The sequence below is a fragment of the Aspergillus brunneoviolaceus genome, assembly GCF_003184695.1.
Source record: "Aspergillus brunneoviolaceus CBS 621.78 unplaced genomic scaffold BO95scaffold_86, whole genome shotgun sequence".
Lineage (NCBI taxonomy): Eukaryota > Fungi > Ascomycota > Eurotiomycetes > Eurotiales > Aspergillaceae > Aspergillus > Aspergillus brunneoviolaceus.
The window spans coordinates 79,105-98,887 of NW_020290816.1; the positions used below are offsets into that span (position 1 = coordinate 79,105).

At 54.0% G+C, this 19,783-nt stretch overlaps 7 protein-coding genes across 7 annotated transcripts; 2 read left to right on the forward strand and 5 right to left on the reverse strand.

The window, feature by feature from the left end:
• Nucleotides 1-2,610: 2,610 nt before the first annotated feature.
• On the reverse strand, nt 2,611-3,056 carry BO95DRAFT_468215 (uncharacterized protein; the record flags this gene model as incomplete). The annotated part of the gene is made up of 3 exons (XM_025589352.1): nt 2,611-2,739; nt 2,811-2,861; nt 2,910-3,056. The coding sequence occupies 3 exons, from the start codon at nt 3,054-3,056 to the stop codon at nt 2,611-2,613; spliced, it is 327 nt and encodes a 108-aa protein (XP_025437550.1).
• Nucleotides 3,057-4,130: 1,074 nt separating this feature from the next.
• On the reverse strand, nt 4,131-5,083 carry BO95DRAFT_507559 (uncharacterized protein; the record flags this gene model as incomplete). Its single annotated transcript, XM_025591261.1, has 3 exons — nt 4,131-4,492; nt 4,813-4,829; nt 4,961-5,083. 3 exons carry the CDS (start codon nt 5,081-5,083, stop codon nt 4,141-4,143), a joined length of 492 nt encoding a protein of 163 aa, XP_025437551.1. The 3' UTR covers nt 4,131-4,140.
• A 111-nt stretch (nt 5,084-5,194) lies between these two features.
• On the reverse strand, nt 5,195-7,206 carry BO95DRAFT_447312 (ankyrin). Its single transcript, XM_025587591.1, has one exon. The coding sequence runs from the start codon at nt 7,176-7,178 to the stop codon at nt 5,286-5,288; it is 1,893 nt and encodes a 630-aa protein (XP_025437552.1). The 5' UTR covers nt 7,179-7,206; the 3' UTR covers nt 5,195-5,285.
• Nucleotides 7,207-8,981: 1,775 nt separating this feature from the next.
• BO95DRAFT_485768 (uncharacterized protein) lies at nt 8,982-9,604 on the forward strand (the record flags this gene model as incomplete). Its single annotated transcript, XM_025590426.1, has 3 exons — nt 8,982-9,099; nt 9,167-9,217; nt 9,285-9,604. 3 exons carry the CDS (start codon nt 8,982-8,984, stop codon nt 9,602-9,604), a joined length of 489 nt encoding a protein of 162 aa, XP_025437553.1.
• Nucleotides 9,605-9,998: 394 nt separating this feature from the next.
• Nucleotides 9,999-17,740, reverse strand: BO95DRAFT_423475 (acetyl-CoA synthetase-like protein; the record flags this gene model as incomplete). The annotated part of the gene is made up of 1 exon (XM_025584633.1): nt 9,999-17,740. Exon 1 carries the CDS (start codon nt 17,340-17,342, stop codon nt 9,999-10,001), a length of 7,344 nt encoding a protein of 2,447 aa, XP_025437554.1. The 5' UTR covers nt 17,343-17,740.
• Nucleotides 17,523-18,066, reverse strand: BO95DRAFT_278438 (uncharacterized protein). Its single transcript, XM_025581628.1, has one exon. The coding sequence runs from the start codon at nt 17,979-17,981 to the stop codon at nt 17,703-17,705; it is 279 nt and encodes a 92-aa protein (XP_025437555.1). The 5' UTR covers nt 17,982-18,066; the 3' UTR covers nt 17,523-17,702.
• Nucleotides 18,067-18,986: 920 nt separating this feature from the next.
• BO95DRAFT_325144 (sulfotransferase family protein) lies at nt 18,987-19,754 on the forward strand (the record flags this gene model as incomplete). Its single annotated transcript, XM_025581838.1, has 2 exons — nt 18,987-19,068; nt 19,165-19,754. Coding segments are annotated over 2 exons (672 nt in total), but the record flags the coding sequence as incomplete, so codon positions are not given.
• Nucleotides 19,755-19,783: the final 29 nt, after the last annotated feature.

Genomic DNA, 19,783 nt, shown 5'->3' on the forward strand with positions numbered 1-19,783 from the left:
TTTTTGAGACTGCATTCGAGATGCTGTCGAGATGTAATTCGAACCGACCGTTGCAGATCTGGGTGTACTCGTGGATTGCTGCGGTGCTTCTTGACGGTATCAACAGATTCGTGGACTCTCAAGCTAAAGACAGGAAGGCATCAGTATTGTCTCTCGACAGCTGCAACATATCGTGTAGCTAGTCTCTTACCTGATGAGAAGATGCAGCCGGCTTTCAAGCTCATAAAGCTTCTTTCTGAGGTTTGTGATCTCACCTTCCCTATACAAGGTCGCGAAGATCTTCTCGAACTTGTTCTCTTTGTGCTCGAGCAGATCCTAAATGGGCTGAGAGGTCTCTCAGCCCATTTAGGATCTGCTCGAGCTTGCTGGACTCTGAGAGGCATTCCTGGCACAGACGCTCGAGTTCAAAGTCATTGACCTCTCCACGACCCCTGAGCTGCGTCACGGCCGCGCTAAATTGGTCGTTCAGTTCTCTATAGTCCTCATTCACAGTCGTTGTCCCATTTACGTAGATCTTGACCCCAAGGATCAACCCCTTGACCCCAATTTCGACGAACTGGACGATGTCGCCCGTCAAACTAACAATAGAAAGGCCCTTCATGATAAATGATAACAGGAAGAAGGTACTGGAGGAGGATTCGAAAATTCTTTCAATGGAAAAGCTCGAAAGGTGATGGAAACTGATAACAGAGAGAAAAGGAGGCAGAGCTGACAGGAAGCGAAGCAGGAGGCTTTTAATCCAAGGTGGAAACTTGGATGAGAGTGTATCTTGGTGATGGGATGAGCAGAGTTGACAGAACCCTGTTGAGGAGGGAGGGGCAATGACTGACACAGCTGGTTTGTGCGTCTCGTCAAACGAACTGAGACAAATGAGCTAACTTTGGCTAATCAGAGAGGCAGGGCATCGTGAGTCAGGGTGAGCAATCACTCTTGGCCGCTCCTCGCAACAACTCCAAGCTGCCTAGGCCCATCTGGTCGCCTCGTTTTGCAGAAACACAAAGATGATTGCTCCAGTCCCCTTCTTTCTTCCTTCTGCGGCAATGCGCGCGATTATACGAATGTCGAACGAACAACCTACTTTCTAACCGGCCACGAAAGACGATTACGACGCAATCCAGCAACCCTATACTTGCCATCGCGAGCTTCCCCAAAGAAGGGGATTAAGCTCACAGCCTATCCATCGCCACTAGACTCGGTGATTTAGTCAATAGGTACAGTTCCTACTAGTTGTGCACACTCTCAGAGATTAGTTTCGTGTTTTTCCTTCCCTTCCTCACATCTCACGTCGGTAAATACGTGGAATTAATGCCGAGTCGAGCACATTTCCTACCTGCTGGCAGAGGCCGAAAAAATGGGCTCTCAACACCCAAGGTACATCAGTGCATGGCAGATGTAATCATGTGATACGAACACCGACTAATTGGTAGGGAAGCTCGGCCAAGCCTGCAGAATCCGAATAACTAACGTTAACTACATGTCATTATTGAGGCCTCGCTAAACAGTGCAAACACCAAGATCCCGCTGAGTCAGCCTCCGCGTACAAAGCTAAGTTGTTCATTCAGGTAGTTACCAAGTAGTTACTGTAGGTAATCTAGTTAACTTATTAACTTATCTCATCTGATGGCTAACTATGCGAGATTGTCCAATGCGAAGGGCCAAGCATTATCTCGACTCATTGATTGTGAAGAAGGCGCAAATCTTCTACAGCGATCTATGTTAAGCAAGCATCAATGCGTACAAGCTTTCTTGCAGTCCGGTCGGCCAAGACTTCTTGTGACTGTATCCATGGTAGCATCGCTCATGATAGTCCTTTCTCCCGTGGAATGGATAAAGGGCGCTGTCGCAATGCCGCTTTGTTTGTAAGTTCTGAAATGCCCTTGTCTACTCGTCTCGAGTAGCGATATCTTTCGCTAGGCTGACCCTTGGATCTCTGGAGACGCTGTGCGACAAGAGTCATAGCGAGGGTATAAATACAGCAGTTCGAACCCTCCGCGAGTTCAATTTCTCTGTCTCATCCTCGTGCACCTTGATCACCCCAGTCTCCTGATCCGGTACAAGAGAACATCAGACCGCAACCACTGCTCAGACTGACTGTCACAATGTCCGTCGAGAAACGTCCCAACGCTTCATCTGGAAAGATGGTCGACAAGGCTCGCGATCAACAGATTGTAATGGAGAGTTCACGCACTCGACAGATTGCCGACGCGCTGCAGAACCAATGTACGGTGCTGCTCTACAAGTGGCTCGCGGGTCGCCCTGTTTGCGAATTCAGGATCGTCGGCCCCGAGGTGGACAATCCGCCCTTTGGAGACGAGGCAGAAAACGTTGACAATGACGGTGACGACGCATCCCCTTCGCTGGCAGCGTTGGCTAAATCAAATCTACTTTGTTGATATCCCCGGTGACAACTTCTGGAATTTCACGCAAGCCCACAGCAAAGACCTCCAACCTCTGTGGGCCATTCTGGACCTGGTCACTCACTCTTCATGCTTATAATTCTACCCTGATATCAGTTCTACCTCCAATGCAGAACTGTTACTAGATAATGCAACTGATTGAAATTCGGAAGTACATACGCTCAGACTAGCGGACAGTACAAGTTAGACATTTTTATAAGGCCATGGTCACGGACCCGGGCCGGGCGGGCCTCCGGGACCTCCCCCACCCCCGCAGCAGTCGCAACAGTCGCAGCAGCAGTCGCAGCACGAGAAGCATTCGAAACAGCTCACACCCGCACACCTGTCTCTATTGTCAGCAAGTAGAACCATCGTCTCAAATCAGGGGCCAGTCACTAACAGTCCACAACAAACGTCCTCTCCTTCGCCCCCGCCTCGTAGTCGGACCATTGGCTCGCCCATGCGCTATTTACATTAGTCACGAATGGTTACTCGATACTCAGAATGGCCTACCGGTTGCTCGGTGATCAGCTCATTGTTTGCCGAAGCTGCTATGCGGCGTGGCTCTTGCATCTCCAGGCTGGTGGGGTTCCAGGTGCTTTCGGCGACGGGCGCTTCGGGCGACGGCCGCACCCAGGCAAATAAAGTGCGGCCGAACATAGTGAGAAGGAGCTTAAATATTGAGATAGAAAAGATGTTTCCCAGGCGCTGGCATGGTTTGAGTCCGAGGTATCAAGGGCGCTTGATATAAGCATTTAAGTGGGCGGCTTGGCTACGGGCTGTAGGGCTGTAGGGCTGTGATGGCATCCTTGGTCATTGGCTGCTGTTCGCGGTTTCCGACCCGTTGGCACTTCATGATATCATGGGTCCGCAGTTTTTTGTTCCTGGCCCTGATTCCACAACACCTGGTTATGTGTTTCGTGGTGAATGGTCCCACAACTACTACAGGGCCCCACTCCGGAAAAACTCACAACAGGTGACGCGCTTGTAGGCAGCAAAGTTCGAGCGCTGATGCAGAGTATCAAGCCCTCGACCCTGCCCTCGATAGCAGCTGTGATTGGGCCAAGTCTTTATTCTGTACGTCACCAGGAGCTGGTGGGGGGAGTGTCGACGGGTATTTGCAGGATAATGAAATATACTCTAGATCCATGATTGAGTCGAATATTGCCGCAACGAGCAAAGCCTAGAACAATACCGGATGATGTCACCACCCTCAATACCTTGGGCAAATCATGGGCTTGAAGACGAAACTAGTAGATTTCGCTCTATAACTGGCAATTTCAGGTACAGTACTTCGACCAGGTGACGTATTCGGTGGAGGTAATGTCTGCGCATTCTACCTTATCATGTAGGAGAACGTGCGAATGACGAATACCGGTCCATTGATACTACTTCTTATATGAGGCTTGGGCGTCTGTCCAGACTGCACCCCGTTAAGGTCTTCCTTCCCACCATTGATCGTCAGACGGGTCCAAGCACATGACGGTCTTAGCCCTACCTCACTAAGGGGTAGACACTAGGAAGCTGCAGATGAGCACTCGCTTGAGGGAATTCGGACGCCAATGAAATTGAACCTCATCAACACCTTCAAGCAAGAACAAATACCTCACTAAAACTGGTCAACCAAGTCGGTGAGTAAGCTAACCAAGCGCCCGTCTACAACCCTGGTCCCCCAATCAATGCACTGCAATACAATCCCCTCGAAACTTTTTTTGATATCGCTATATGGTTCCAGACGATATGATCACAAATGATCTCTCCTCCGCTCCGCGCACCACTCCCAGAACCCACTCGCCCGCCCGGTGCCGCACTCCTCCACCGGCACCAAATGCCGCGCCAGGTACGGCGCCATCCCGGGATGCAGTCGACCCCACGGGATCACATACGCACCGTTATTCTCATCGTCTAGATGCAGAGGGAGATAGTACAGCTGGCCGCTAGTGGTGGTGGTGCTTGCTTGAATGGTCTGGATGGCCGCCTGAGCGTGCGGCTCGGACCGGTCGGCGATGTAGACTGTCGCCCCTTTCTGGTAGAGCATGCGCACCAGCTCCTGTTCTATTCCGGATGCACCGCCGGTCACGATGACAACTTTTCCCCTGCTGCGAGGGAGCGTCGGACAAGGTGAATCACGGGCGTGGAGGGAAGGATTACGGATATTGAGCACCCATTATCAGATGATGAGCTGAAGTTGGCAGTGGGAGCTTAGGATGTAAGGGTGGGAAGTTCTTAAAAAGTGATGGAAGTCATTGCAGCCAGAGCTGGGTTCCGAATTTCCTTGGCCAGCTCACTATGCTCGTCTAATCTGGCGTGCTAGCGCAAGAGTGAGATTCTAGGGTGCTTCCCTCAAGTTTACTGGCCTTAATCTAGTGCGTATCCTGTGGGCTCCCCGGTTTGGCTGGCGGCAGGAGCCACTTACAATGATCGGACATCAAACTACAGGCAAACTACAGCCACTAAGCGAGCTGTTTCTGGGCATGATCAGGGAATTGGATAGACCAGGTCCCCGCATGGTGGCTGAACAGCACAGTTACAAGTGAAGACTGTTGATCCGGGGCCAGACGCACTCGCACCTCCAGCGGTAGCTTCTCAACCAACAAGAACGTGCGCAATTCCTCCCATTGCAACTGTTTCCTATCCACTGCCTGGAATTCAAAGCTAGTCAGTAACCTTGCGAGGATCAGTCGCATTTCCGCCCATGCCAGGTGCTGGCCAAGCCAAGACCGCGGCCCTGTGTTAAAATGAGTGCACAGCCTGGGGAGGCTGCTGATATCGATTACCTTAGATGCAATTAAGTCTAAGTTACTGAGCTATATCCCTGTCGGTCTGGGCTCACTAGCCCAGGCCCTCGCCTAAATATACTTTTTTGTCTATCCACAGATTCCAGTTCATTCATCTGTTGTCCCCTTCTCTTACTCCGCGTCCACGTCCTCGACCAATTTGGGTGGCCTCGGCCATCCGCATTTGCTCCAACCTCTCTGTGAGCTCCTCCAGCAGCCTTTTAGGAGTCTTTCCAAAAGCATTGGGTCGATCCATCGAGCCTCCTGCCTCCACCAGCATTTCGATCCATTGCTTTCGTGCTCGGACCGGAGCATCCTTGGGCTGCGAGGGGTCAGGCCGTCCATGCTCGTCGAGCTTTCGAATTAGTGTCCCCTTCATCACCTGATGGAGGGGTGTATTTCCCTGGTCGTCGACTACGTCCACGTCCGCTCCGCGGCTGATCAAATACCTAGCCGCCTCAACCTGATCCATGTTCCTGACGAGATAGTGCATCGCCGTACAGCCATCAGCATCTGTCTCATCGATGTCTAGCGAGGCCTGCAGTAGACGCTCGAGCATTGCCCGGGGAATGTGCTCAATCCAACGTTCAGCACACAGCCGGTGCAGACACAACCGAGCATCGGCCCCGTGGGCCAGCAAGGTCTCGACCAACTGGATGAACCGTGTATCGTTGACTTTCCCCCGTCGCACACCATGGCCATTTACTGCATCTTGTAGAATTGTAGGCTCGAAAGTGTCTCTCTCGCGTTCGTCGTTGCGGACGGCCTTCCAAGTCGACGCTAGTGGTCCAGCATCCAGCAACATCTCCACCACCGCCAGAACGCTTGAGGGTCCCATGTGGCGTGATCTCACCGCGTAATGGAACACCGTGGCCCCCAGCCGGTCTCGGGCGTTGATTGTCTCAGGGTTCGCTGCTAGAAGGTATTTGACGGTCTTCACTAATCGTTCAGAGGGTATTGTCTCTTCCTGAGCCATATCATCTTCTGTGTCATCATCCTTGTTCTCTTTTCGAGGCTTGTCGTCCGGCGTGCCTAGTAAAGCCCAGTGAAGGGGAATCCGGCCCTGATCATCCCGGCGGGAGATCATCTCCGCCACACTCACCCCCTCGCCGCGATGGTCCACTAGCGCACGAATGCCCTCGAGGTTTCTGTACACGCTGGCGATATGCAAGGCGGTGACTTCTTTGCTGGGTCCAATGACACCCTCATCAGTCATCCACAAGGTCGGATCACACCAGCTCTGCCGGACATGCACCTCGGCGCCTTCCGCGATCAGCCGCGATGTCAAATGATAGCTACCATACGGCACTGCGGCGCCGAGAAGTGTCTTTTCCAGCTCTCTGACCGGCTGTGATGGCCCACTCGCATTACCATCATCATCTTGTCTCCCTTTGTTCTCCTCTTCATCATCATCATCATCCTCCTCCTCGTCGTCTTCCCGCACAACGTTCACAACATCTGACTCCGAAACCAGACACCCCTGGTTCAAAAGACAGTGAATGAACTCCTCATGCTCGGCAAAGCCCACCCCTCGCCTAAGCCCGCTCGCCGCGCTGAACAGCGGCGTGTGGCCGCGGGCATCCCGATCCTGCAGCGTCGCCAACGGTGGATCGTGCTGCAGGAGCCAGAGCACCATCTCTCGATTCGCGGCAGCACACGCCTCGTTGATGGGCGAGAAGTCCAGTTGCGTCAGGTATTGGTCCAGCGGCGGCTGCTCGGGGTTCTTATACGTTGGATCTGTCAAGTAGATCTCGATAAGGGCGCGAAGAGCCTCCCAGCTGCCGGAACCGGCCGCCACAAAGAAGGGATGCCAGTAGGGGGCTTCGTATCCTTCCCAGAATACCCGCGTGTTGGGCGATGCGTGATAGAGTCGGAGAGCCGCGAGGTCGTTTCGCGCCACGATGCGGCCGCAGAGCCCTCCCCACCCATCCTCATATACTGGGGAGCCGTCAGTGTCGTGGAATGCAAAGGCCTTGTGGCGTTCGTGGAACTCGGGATATGACATTGTGCGTCCGAGGTATGGAAGGGAGGAAACAGTCAAGATGGCGAAGGGGGAGTGGCTGCAGGGGGAAGTGGGTGGGTTTTATAAGTTACCCGCAAAAACATTTTGCAGCGGGCTCCCGATGCGGGAAGGCGCGCTTTGTGAGTGCCGGGGGACGTGGAAGTACCGGAATGTCATATTGCACTTTATTGCCACTGATGGGCCCTGAGACCATCCTCTAGGTCATTTGTGAATCATCTGTATATAGCATCGAAGCTATGCGGTGATCTCTCACTCTCTCTCACTCTCTAACTAGTGTAGAAAGTCAATTCGTTCCCCAATGACGACTTCTGTCTGGTGTGAAATATAGCCAGCAGGTTTGCACCTGGTCAAGGAATCTAGCAATTGTTACTGTACCTTGAGTAATTCTCGCCAATTTGAGCTTCGTCCTGCTAAGCCTAATGTCTTTCTAGCCGATCTTGAGTCTATGAAAAAGAAAAAGTATCTTCGCCATGCGGCCACCACGGGCTATCACTCCTGTAGTACTGTGGCAATTCTTCTGATTGATGAAAGAGATGCTATGAGTCTATGAGACCATGGACTTGCGTCTTTGTGATGCTAGTCTCTTCGCTTTATTTTCCACTGCCATTATCATGCCAACCGTGTACGTTGTGAAGGACAGAGTTGTAGAGCTGGTACCGTATGAGGCATATAAATATACCAAAATGAGCAAACAATACATATTCAGGCTTCATGCTCCCTCTAAAGGTGTGAGTGATGAAGTATGGGCGGTGACTGTAGGTGTTTAGAATATCCAATATCCCATAGAAGACTAACGATGATATGCCTAATACTAAAACTTGATGGAAACTAGTAATCCTTGTTCGTAGTAAGGCAAGTGGGCTAATACGACCGCGAAGCTCATGGGGCGGGGGTTGACAGTTGCTGGTATAGATGACTCAGCATCTTCATAATGGTGGACAACGGTCTGTGCATGTCTCTGGGCCTTCACGTATGCATCCATGCTGAAAAATAGACTGAGTAGTAAGTCATGGTTTATTTCACATAGTAGGAATATTCGCATGTGATACTTTTAGCTTCCGTTACAGGCGATAGTCACAGCAGCCACACAACCAACAGTCTGCACCATTCAGTCTGTGCAGTCTTCTCTATGTTGGAACACATGAAAGGACTATGAGTCGTGGCCGCATTCTCGGAGACTGCAACTCATGACGAAAAGAATTGTGTACCAAACTCTCTCTGAAGCCTTAGAGGTGTCTGTAGCCGAGAGAATCGTATGAAGGGTGGTGGTCCAATGCTTTGGTCGCCCGAAATCTCAGTCAGAAGATCGACAGCCGGTCTTCAACGCCACAGGGATCGTCGCTCGCTCCATACCGTGGCTCAAGGGGGTTGCACAGTACTCCAGAGATCAGCCCTTCTCGACTTTGATCAGCACGAAGCCGAAATCTTCAGACCAGGAGACTCGAACCAAATCTAAGATATAAAAGCCGATCTCTTGGATCTAGGAAAGTAAAGGGTGAGCAAATGTCAATTCCAACGGCAAGACAAAGATTTGTTCGTCCCACGTAGCCTCATCTGGAACAACCTTGAAGGCCGGTCCTTGAGACAATCCCTGCAGCTGCTCTCAGGTAGGTAAGACAGAGGCGCTCTCGCACCTGCCGAGACTATGAATAACATCATGATGCAGACTGACGCAGAAGACACTGCCACAAGCATTGGCCACCCGATTATAAAACCGTCCATCTTTCCTAGTCGATTGCATTCGCCTTCACCTCTTGCCTAGGCGGAGCCCTCATTATCATCGCAATGAAATATTCCATCGTAGCTGTCGTGCCCGCACTCGCAGCCAGCGCCGCAGCTCTTCCCTTCCCCTCTGCGTATACTCTTGTCGCAGATGGAGGCTGGACTGTGGTCACCGACGGTGGTATGCCGCCTTCCCCTTCCATTCTCCAGCTTCCGAGAGTCTTGTTCTTTATCTGACATCGCTCTAGCCCATGCCTTTATTGGCACCGGAGACATTGACAATTATCCCGTCCTGATCTGTAAGCTCCACCCACCCAATATAACCCTCATCCGTTCCAACTACTAACCATGCGGATTGAGGAACAGTGAAAGGAGGCAACAACAACAGCAAAATCACCGGCGCCGCGCAGCACCGCTCCTCCACCGGCGTACAAAATCTCTACGTCATGGGGAGTACGGACGCACCCGTGACGCTGACGAGCCCCGACGCTGACGCCCCCAGCGGTGCCGTCGTGGCGGGATTCGGGGTCGACAATCAGAATTACCTGACGGTCAACGGGAAGAGCAGCGCTTTCGGGGTGGATCCCAACTCGGGCCAGATCAGGGAGATCTACCATCTGGGGAAGGGATCGGACTCCCAGTACCAGCCGATTTCGTTGTGGGTGAAGGAATGCAAGGGGTGTTAAGTGGTGTTGCATTGGCATTGTTGGGGGGAGAAGGCTTGCTGTGGCGGTGTGGGTGGGTGGGAGGATGCTCATACGCGTAAGTGACTTGTAGGTAGGACACTGTGGCTTTGAAGGGTGATTTTGGTGGCGATGTGACCTCGTGGAATCGTGGAGAAGGGTGCATCTGCTGTGTATGGCTTGATGAATTCGCAAGGGTTGGTTGGTTTATTGTACTGTACTACGTCGATGGCTGCCTTGAAACGCTGGCTACACGGGCTCAAAGGAAGGCTCTCAAAGGGCAGTTTTCGGCTGAATGTCTGATGTATAGATGTTTATGTGGTGGATCATTGTTCTGGAAAAAAGAGTGATTTGATACTATACACATTTTGAAAGACGGTGGCTGGTGATTGATGCCTTAGCTTATAGGCACCGAGGCCAACAGGTTGATCTCGTGATCTGCCGCTCCCCCTTCTCCTCCTTCTTCTCTTTCTTCTGCCTCACTTTCCCCTTCCATGACCCCATTCAGTCCGCTCATTTCACCCATCGCATTGATTCCATCTACCATCTGCTTCACAATTCCGTTGACGAGCCCATTCGCCATATTCTTTCCCGGCTCAGGTAACGGGATGACAGCCTGTCGCGACGCGAGCTGCGCCTCCGAGGGCAGCGAGGTGTTGACATCTTGGCGCGCGATCGCCTCCACCTTAGCGCACAGCTTCTTCAATGTCTCCTCCGCGAACGACTGCGACATGGCGTGAGTCGAGAAGATCATCTCGATCCGCACCTGCGAGCCCACCGGGGTGGCCAGAATTGACAAATCACAAGCATCGGGGGCTGGGCAGATGAATCCCGGGGCACATTTCAAGGTTCCTTCCATCGAGACCGGCTGCGTGGGATCCTCTTCCGCCCCGAACTCTTGGTACTGGAAGACCGAACTGAATCGCGTCGCGGCAGGCCAATCGGTACACTGGTCAACAATGTGCTGGAAACCGAGGGACTCGTGTGGAATCGTGTCGGTCTGCTGTTGCTGGATCATCTGCAGCAGCTCGAGGACCGTGCGTACAGTCTTCATGTCCGCACGGACGGGCACAATGTTCAGGCACGGTCCCATGACGGACTCGACGTTGTCCAGGGCGAGGTTGCGACCCGACACCATGTGGCCATAGACCACGTCCGATGTGGCGGCCAGCTCTCCCAGCACCATCGCCCACGCTGCTTTGATCACCGTAGCGGCGGTGATGCCATAATCCTTGTATGCGACCAAGGGTACCATGTCCACGATCATCGTATTGAGCACGTTGGTGATGGACGGCCTGGTGTGTTCGACCACCGCGGTCATCGCGGATCCCGCCAGCATCTGTCGATAGAAGGCCTCGGCGCCCTCATTGGCGAGTAACTGCATGCGCACGAAATCGGCGAACTGGGGTCGCTTCGCAAGAGACTCGCCTCTGTAGGCGCTGCGGAGGTCTTGCATCAAGAGCGGCATGGAAGAGCCGTCGTATTGCCCGTGAGAGATCCGCATGATCAGACGGTGTCGGATTGCCCCGTTCTTAATCACCATGAATCGAACGATGGGTTCGCCTAGACGTGGCGGCCGAGCAAGATCTTCACGAACAAGTGTCTCGGATGGGTCTTGATCATCCTGGATATGGAACGTGTACTCGGGACTTACTGATCGCAGCACAACTTGGAGCATTTGCGAGCTGGTCTTCACAAAAATCGTGCGAAGGATTGCGTGGTGCTTCAGCAGCTCCTCGCAGGCCGTCTGCAGGCGTCGTAGGTCAATCGGCCCGGTAAAATCGAACACCAGGTAATTGCTCCAACCGCGGGTCTTGTTGAGGCCACCGCCAATGGCAAGCGATTGGAAGTCGGTGACCTCAAGCACGTCCTCGATGTTAAAGGCAGGGAAGTCAACTTGTGGCAGCACGATCTCGTCCAAAAGCTGGTCCTTGGTGAAGGACTTCAGCGTCGAGAAAGGTTCGAATGTCTGAGGTCGCTGTTGATGCGACAAGGTTTCTGCAACGGCACTCATTGCCTCCAGAGTCGGGTGCTGGAAGACGGTGGCAGTCGAGAGAGGAATGCTTTGAGCACGAGCCGCGGATGCTAGTCGCATGGCCGTGATCGAATCCCCTCCCAGCCGGAGGAAATTGTCATTGAGGCTGATCTGCGCGGCCGATGTCTTGAGAACCTCGGCCCAGAGTTGCTGCAACGCAAGCTGCATCTCCGTAGTCGGGGGTCGCGCCTCTTCGGTTGCCCCCGTGTACTCGGCCATTTGTCTTTGAGTCATATCGCTACCACACCGGATCAATGTCTTGCGGTCTGCCTTGCCAGAGGGCAGTTTGGGAATGTAGTTCACTGGAAGGTAAGCACTCGGAATCATGTGCATTGGCAGGAAGTCCGCCAGCCGGTCCTCGAGTCCGGACACTGCTGTCACATGGCGGTCGCTCGGTGGGGGAATAATGGTGGTAGCAGAGGAAACTTCTTCAACGGGCACGGGAAGGAATGCCACCAAGCGAGGCTGGCTGGAAGCATCCTTAGGAGAGAGGATGTCAACGATGGCGTCCGGCTTGTTGGGTAGGCTTTGCTTGATGCGATACTCGATTTCGCCCAGTTCAATCCGCTGGCCCCGCAGCTTGACTTGGGTGTCCTTGCGGCGCTGGAAGCTCAGTGTACCGTCGGGATTGTAGCGTACCAAATCACCAGTCTTATACACCACCGGAGGCCGTGTAGTATCTTGCTTGTTGAGCCACCTCGGATTCTCGACGAAGGCGGCTTGTGTCTTGGCTGGCTCTGCGAGATATCCCCGACCCACGTTCCAGCCTTCCATAACGAGCTCTCCAACGCTTCCGACTGGCACCAGTCTGTGGTGATTGTTTGGCATGACGACCCAGGTGGCACCAGAGCATGCCCGCCCAATGTTCCTTGGGCTTGACTGGCTGGTGATCTCAAAGTTACTCGTGCTGCAGACACAGCATTCACTGGGGCCATAGGCGTTCACCAGTCGAAGTCGATGGGCCCAGGTCTCAATGTGCGATTGAGACATCGCTTCACCAGCCAGGATCAGTGTCTTCAAAGACGGAACATCATCCGGGTTGATGAGGTTCACAAAAGATGGGGTCAGAGCGGCCCAGTTGCACTTGGTCTCTCGGATTGCCTCAGTAACATCGCGCTTGCGCTGCTCCTCCGACGCCACGCACACACAACCGCCGACAACTAACGTTGTGAGGATCTCGACCAAGCTAGCGTCAAAAGTGAAGGAGGCAAATTGCAGCGCGCGAGTCTTATCATCCATCAACATCGTCGATGCATGGGTTGTGGATGCGGAGGCGTATGCACCGTGTTGGATCACCGTGCCCTTAGGCTCTCCCGTACTTCCAGATGTGAAAATCACATAGGCTGAGTTCTGAGGAGTGACACTCGTCACAGGAAGACCACTGATGGCAGGCTCTTGAGGTGTGTCCGCAGACAAAACCACTACATTGTATCCGGGGCCCAGAGATAGACACAACTCGTTCTGCTTGGGCGAGCATACAATTGTCTTCGACTTGAGTTTCGTGATCATCAGCTGGATGCGACTTTTAGGCTGTGTCGGATCAATGTTCAAGAAAGCACCACCAGCACGCATGACACCCAGCATCGCAGCGACGGGCCACCGGCTCTTCTCGAAGCAGCAAGGCACAAAGTCTTCAGGCTGGACGTTGAGCTCAGCAAGGCGATGTGCCAAGCGGGCAGAGTGGTTGTCCAAGTCCGCATAGGAGAAGGAACCATCCCACGAGCAGACAGCTTCTTTGCTAGGGTGCTCTGCGATGCGCTCTTCGATCAACTGATAGATGGTCTTATGGACCGGAGCCGGAATGTCTTGATTCCACTGACGGATGCTCTCTTCGTCCTTGGCACTGATGAAGGTGAGATCGCCCAACTTGGTGTCTGCATTTGACGTGCAGAACTGCTGAAGGAGGTGTTCCAGCTGAGCAAGGATCCGCTGGACGTAGTCAGCTGCGATGAGACTGGAGTCGAAGTGAGCGGCACACTTCACTCCCTGGGTCTGCAGGGTGCATTCCAAAGTGAGGGCGTATGTTCCAAAATTGGCGTCAGCGTCCGACACAGCTGTCAAGTCCGGCTCCTCGACGGTAGCCGGCTTGTCCTTGGCGGGCTGGACAACCAGCAGCGTCTGGAAGTCACAAGCACTGGCCGCCTCTGTGCTCGACCGACCAATGTTCTGCAGTCCTAGTTGCTCAAAGGCAATCATCTTCGCGGCCTCAGCCTGCAAGTTGCCAACGAACTCTTTGACCGTAGTGCTAGCATCGTCGGGAACCTTAACGCGCACCGGGACGGCGGCAATCCCCGGACCGACCAGACGATCGATGTCCGGCACAGGAGCATTTCGACCGGAAACAATGTTTCCGAACACCACATCCTCGGATTCGGAATGGGACCCGATCAGAATCCCCCAGGCTGCACGAATCATCGAAGCCATCGTAATTCCCGGCATGTTGTCCGTGCGGGGAAGAGTCATCTCGTAAATCGAAGTCGTGTCCGACACCGGTTGCTTTGCGGTAGAGACAGTGCACGGGAATTCGTTCCGCATCGCGCCAGCGAGATATTGTTGCCAGAAGTCGTTGGACGCCTTGGCGTCGGTCTGGACCACATGGTCCATGAATGCCTTGAAGGTCACATCTCGAGCCGGCTGCTGACCCTTGTATGCCTTGTCAATACGTTCAAAGACAAGATCTAGTGTCCAGGCGTCGTAGACAGCGTGGTGAGCGGTCCATACGAAGATCCATCCGTGCTCCCCGGGAGCAAGCCCGTAGCGGGTTAAAGCATCTCCTGCCCCCATAGGCTGCTTTTTGTCATTTGCCAAGTACTCCTCGAGGCTTTCGCCAGTACGCCAGTCAATATTCCCCTGGATAACAGCCTGTAGCGATACCGACTGCTGGCGGTAGATGATGCGCGTCCGCAGGATGGGGTGTGCGGTGATTACGTCCTGGCATGCCTGCTTGAATCGTTTCAGGTCAATGTTCGGACCGAGAGCAAGAGTGTGCTGCGCCATGTACACTCCATTGCGACTATCCGAGAGCGCCATCAGACCTTCCTGCATCGCGGTGCAAGGGTAGAGGTCCTCGATAGCTGACTTGTCGACGCGGCACTGCTCGGCTGCAGCGTTGAGCACGCTGTTGAGATTCTCGCTGGTGTCAAGCAAGGAGAACGGCACATCTTCAAATGGCTGGATGCTGTCGAGCGCAATGGAAGCTTCTGCCATATCGTCCAGAGTCGGATGGGTGAAGACATCTGCCACACTCAACCCAATATTTTCACACCCGCAAAGATTCACGAGTTTCATGCCATCAATGGAGTTGCCACCCAGCTGCAGAAAGTCATCATCTGCTGAAATCGATTCCTCCTTAACCTGCAAGACTTCAGCCCAGATTTTGCGAAGCACAAAGCCAATCTCCGTGGCAGGCTCCCGGTGATTCTTCTTGGTGGCACCCGTCAGCTGAGCAACAGTCAACTGTGAGGCGAAATCACTGATCGCCTTGCGGTTGGTCTTGCCGGATGGGGACAGTGGCATATGATTCAGCTTGACCATTGTCGAAGGAACCATATACGCGGGAACAGCAGCAGAGAGCTTGCTCTTCCAGCCCTGGGTCAGCGCCTCGAGATCCTCCGCTGATGCCGCGTCGGGAGTTCGGAAGTTATCGTCGAATCCCTTCCTGAGTGCCACGAAAGCCGCCAGCATGGGTCGGTCCTGCTGGTCGACCGGCTTTACAAGGCCTACTGCTGCCTCTGTACCGCGGGGCAACGCCTGGCGCAAGTGAAATTCCACCTCCTCCAGTTCAATACGCTGGCCGCGCAATTTCACCTGCATATCTTTGCGTCCGACCAAGTTGATCAGGCCATTGCTTCCCAGTCGCACCAAGTCACCAGTCTTGTAAGCCCGAGCGGATGACGCTGCGCCCCGAATATCCTTCAGCCATGGAGTGTTCGAAATGAAGACAGAAGCCGTCTTCTCCGGCTGATGGATGTACTCTCGTGCTAGCACGGGACCTTCGACCACCAGTTCACCGGTTGCACCGAGCGGAGCCAGCCGATCGTGATTGTTGATGTCGGCGACCCAAGCAGCGACGCCTGTGCCCCGACCGATCGTTGAGCGCTCGACGGATCCCGAAAGATCTCCTGTCACGCAGACGGACGCTTCGCTTGCCCCGTACATGTTCAGCATCCGCACTCGACTGCGCCATGTGTCGAGGTTATCCTGTTGGACTGGCTCGCCGGCCAGCAGTAACGTCTTGATATCCGGAACGTCTTCTGGCGTGATGGATCGTAGGAATGAAGGTGTCGTGCAGAACCAGTTGGCTCGGAGTTCACGCATCGCGGCCGTTGTTCGACCTAACCGGTCCTCCTTGGAGGGCACACAGACACAGCCACCTTTAACCAGCGGGGTGAACAGCTCGAAAGTATTGACGATGAACGTATAGGCTGCGAATTGGAATGTGCGGGTGTCGCTGTTGATGTTTAGCGGTCCACTGTGTGCGCTGACACTAGAGCATACCGCGCGGTGCTCGTGCACGATCCCCTTGGGCTTTCCGGTACTACCGGAGGTGAAGATTGCGAAGGCTGCATCGCGGGGGCTGGCGCGCTTAGGGAGGTCTGGGCAGAGGGGAAGGCTTTGAACGAAGTCTGCGTCCACGGCGATGACTTGCGACACATTCGGCGCCACCATGTCCACATAGCCCGGCGCCGTAAGCACCAGGTTGGCTTCTACTTCGCTTATGATTGTCCTCAGACGGTCTATCGGCTGGGCGGGATCGATGCAGACGAATGCGCCGCCGGCCTTCAGAACTCCCAACATGGAGACTACGGCCCAGAGGGACTTGTCGAAGCAGACGGGCACGAACACCTCTGGTCCGACGTTCTGGGAGATGAGGAAGTTGCCCAGTCGCGCAGTGTAGTCTACCAGTTCCGAGTACGATACGGATCCATCCCAGCATTCCAGCGCCGTGCGATCCGGGCAACGCTTCGCCGCTTCGTCGATCTGTTCATGCAGACAAGCATCGATGGTCGGAGACACCGTCGCATTCAGCTCCTGGAATCGCGTCCACGAGGACGGCCCAAGAAGATCCACCTCTCCGATTATGGTATCTGGTGCGTCGCGGATCGCCGCTGTCGCTTTCGCAATCGCTTCCGCAACTGCAGCTGCGATGCTGTCGCCGATGGCCTGCGCGGCATAATGAAGGGTCACTTGAAGCTCTTCTGTCGCATCAGCGACTGAGAGTATAAGGGGAAACTGACCAGTCAGCAGGGAAGATCGAGTGATGATTGGAGGAGTGGGTTTACTTACATGAGAGGGATCGACTTCGGCAAGATGTTGTTCCTCGGTCTGCGTCGACTTCCAGACAAGGGTATTGAATGATCTTCTTATGGCCGCCCAGTCCTTGAAACTCTGGACGGTCGGTACATCCTGTGCCGGCTGTTGAACCGACGGCTGAAGCTGCGCCAGAGCAGTGTCGCCAGGGATCTCACCGTGGCACACCGCAAACCACAAGGCATCGGCCACCGTGCTGTCCGCCAACCCAAAGGAGAGGACATCGCTCCCCGTGTAATATCGTAGTACGACCGTCCAAGCCTCTAACACGGCCTCGGTGGAGGATGCGCCCGCGCGCACGGAGATGGACTTGAACCCCGGCGCATTGCGCTGGAGATTCTCGGTCGGAAAGTGGCAGAGTGCTGCGTCGAAGGCACCAGGCACGATCTGCAACATGACTGCGCGCGTCAAGTGGAAGGAAGAATGACGGGTGTTAGGCAAGTCGCGCTTGCTGATTACATATAGCTAGAGGTGGTGTAAATGGGTGGTAGTTGAAGCGAGAGAGGTTGATGGGATTATGCAGGGAGGTAAGTTCGAGCGAGTAATTGCGAGCGAGAGAAATTTGGGGAGAACAGCCTGAGCTTCAGACTTCGCAGCTCCAGATCGACAAATGTTTCTTGTGATTGATAATTTGCAATCAGTAGGTCACTCACAGACTGACTGATAAGACAGGCACTTTCTTTCTTTCCCAGATCCGGCTATGCTTCCGGCTGTGGACACACAGTATGGAGCTGAGTGTGCTGCTGTACCTGAGCATCAACCCTGGGTCCCATTCATTACCGCGGGTAACAATGAGCTGGGGCTGACTCTGATCTTCTGTCTCCGCTGTAGCATTGGTATATGGGCATGAGTATGTGTGTGAGAGTGTGGATGAAGTGGATGAAGTGGCAAGACGTGTTCAGGGCTGCACTGGCTGTAAGGGCTAGTATGGCAGCTGGCAGCTTGTGTTTCGATACGGTTATGACGGTGACGGTGACGGTGACGGTGACGGTAAGCGATTAGATAGAGTTCCCTCGTCTTCTTCATCTTCTTCATCTTCTTCAACGACCCACAGTGGATCTCATCGTGGCCTTGGCGTAGTCTACGTCATGGGCTAAATGCCCTGGCAGGGGAGACGCTTGGACTTCTACTCATCTTCCAACAGGGTCGCATAGATTACTGTTTGAGTACTCCGTCTACGCTAGAGATATGCCGAGTCTTCGGCACTCATTCAGGATCTAGGTGACTGCATTGACGGATGTCTCGTCTCTGGTTGCAACGTTCATTGTGTGCTGTCAGAATGCTTCTATGATAGTGCATGCTTGGGATTGGAGGCCTTTCTTCACTGCACTTTGTTCTGTCTTCATGTTTGTGTTGAATAAGAAACAGACCGACACCATGGAAGAGTCTCGGGCATAGATCGGGAAGTACCGTGGGCTCGGGACAGGCTGCTTTTCCCCGATCGGGAAATTGATATTCTTCACCCGCTGCGGCAAGAAAGCTCCACTCTTTCTTTTTTTTGTTTCTCATGGTTAAATTGAATTCCCCTTCCGAACCCTTCCGCCAAACTCTTCATCGTCAATCGCAGTTCTGCTATTTCTGGACCTCGTGGATATCCTGTACATATACGTATCCTCAAGCGACGATCGGCATAGCACCCACAATATGCTGGACCCTGCGCTGCACTCCCTTCCAGCCCTCTTATCAAATCAACCATCGGTACTCAATACTTTCTAGATATTTAGTGTCTCGAAACGAATTTTCCTTCTCAGGTAGTGTTCGGATCCTACTCTGCGCTGAGGGTCTCTATCCTGGGTTTTGCGAGGTATCCAAGATTATGATCCCCTGTGCAGTGTGGTTTGGGAAGCTGCCAAGCGTAGAAATGGAGTCTGCAGAGATGATCCGTATAGACAGTCAGGATAAGTAGTGCGACCCTGGCACTCATCGACGGTGACAGGTGTTATCGCGGTTGTTTTATCATTGTCACTTCTTTGGTTATTGTTCTTACTGTTGTCTTGTACTTCCGTCATCATGAAGGATACTGAAAGCGTGCTGGTGCAGACCAACATCGATCGACGGACCTGCCATCGTGTAAAGCCGATGCAGGTCCTTGTTCTGGGCCTCTGCCGCACGGGAACTCTGTGTAAGTGTGCCACATCCTCCAGCGCAATAGCACAGTTGCTTTCGCATCCCCGTGCGACACTATCCCCTCTCGACCAACACTAACAACCCCCCAAAGCAACATGGCTCGCCCTCCAGGAACTCGGCTACGAGACCTACCACATGACCTCGATCATGCAGAACCCCAAGGACGCGGTGCTGTGGACCGAAGCCTTCCGCGGCAAGTACCACGGCGACCGCCCCTTCACGCGCGCCGACTGGGACCAGCTCCTGGGCCACGTCGAGGCCGTCACGGACTTCCCCGCCGCCGTCTTCGTGGACGAGCTGGTGGCCGCCTACCCCGATGCCAAGGTGGTGCTGACCCTACGCGACGTCGACGCCTGGTACGCCTCGATGCAGCAGACCATCATGGCGCAGACCTACAGCCCCCTCGCGACGCTGTTGGGGTGGATCGACCCCGAGAAGTTTGGGGCGGGCAACCGGATGTGCCGCCTGGGGTTTGACGCGATGTTCGCCGGCGACTTCGCCCGCAATGGCAAGCAGGCGTTTCGCGAGCATTACGATCGCGTCCGAAGCGTCGTGCCGCAAGATCGTCTTCTCGAGTGGAACCCCGCCGAGGGCTGGGAGCCCTTGTGTGGCTTTTTGGGGAAGGATGTCCCCGCCACGCCGTTCCCGCGCGCGAACGAGAAAGCGATCTTTCAGAAGAAGTCGGCGGCGGTGGTACGGAGTGCTTTTGC

Bases quoted from the DNA above. Each gene is read 5' to 3' on its own strand.
- BO95DRAFT_447312 (XM_025587591.1), bottom strand. From the start codon at position 7,178: ATGTCATATCCCGAGTTCCACGAACGCCACAAGGCCTTTGCATTCCAC.
- BO95DRAFT_278438 (XM_025581628.1), bottom strand. From the start codon at position 17,981: ATGAAGAAGATGAAGAAGACGAGGGAACTCTATCTAATCGCTTACCGT.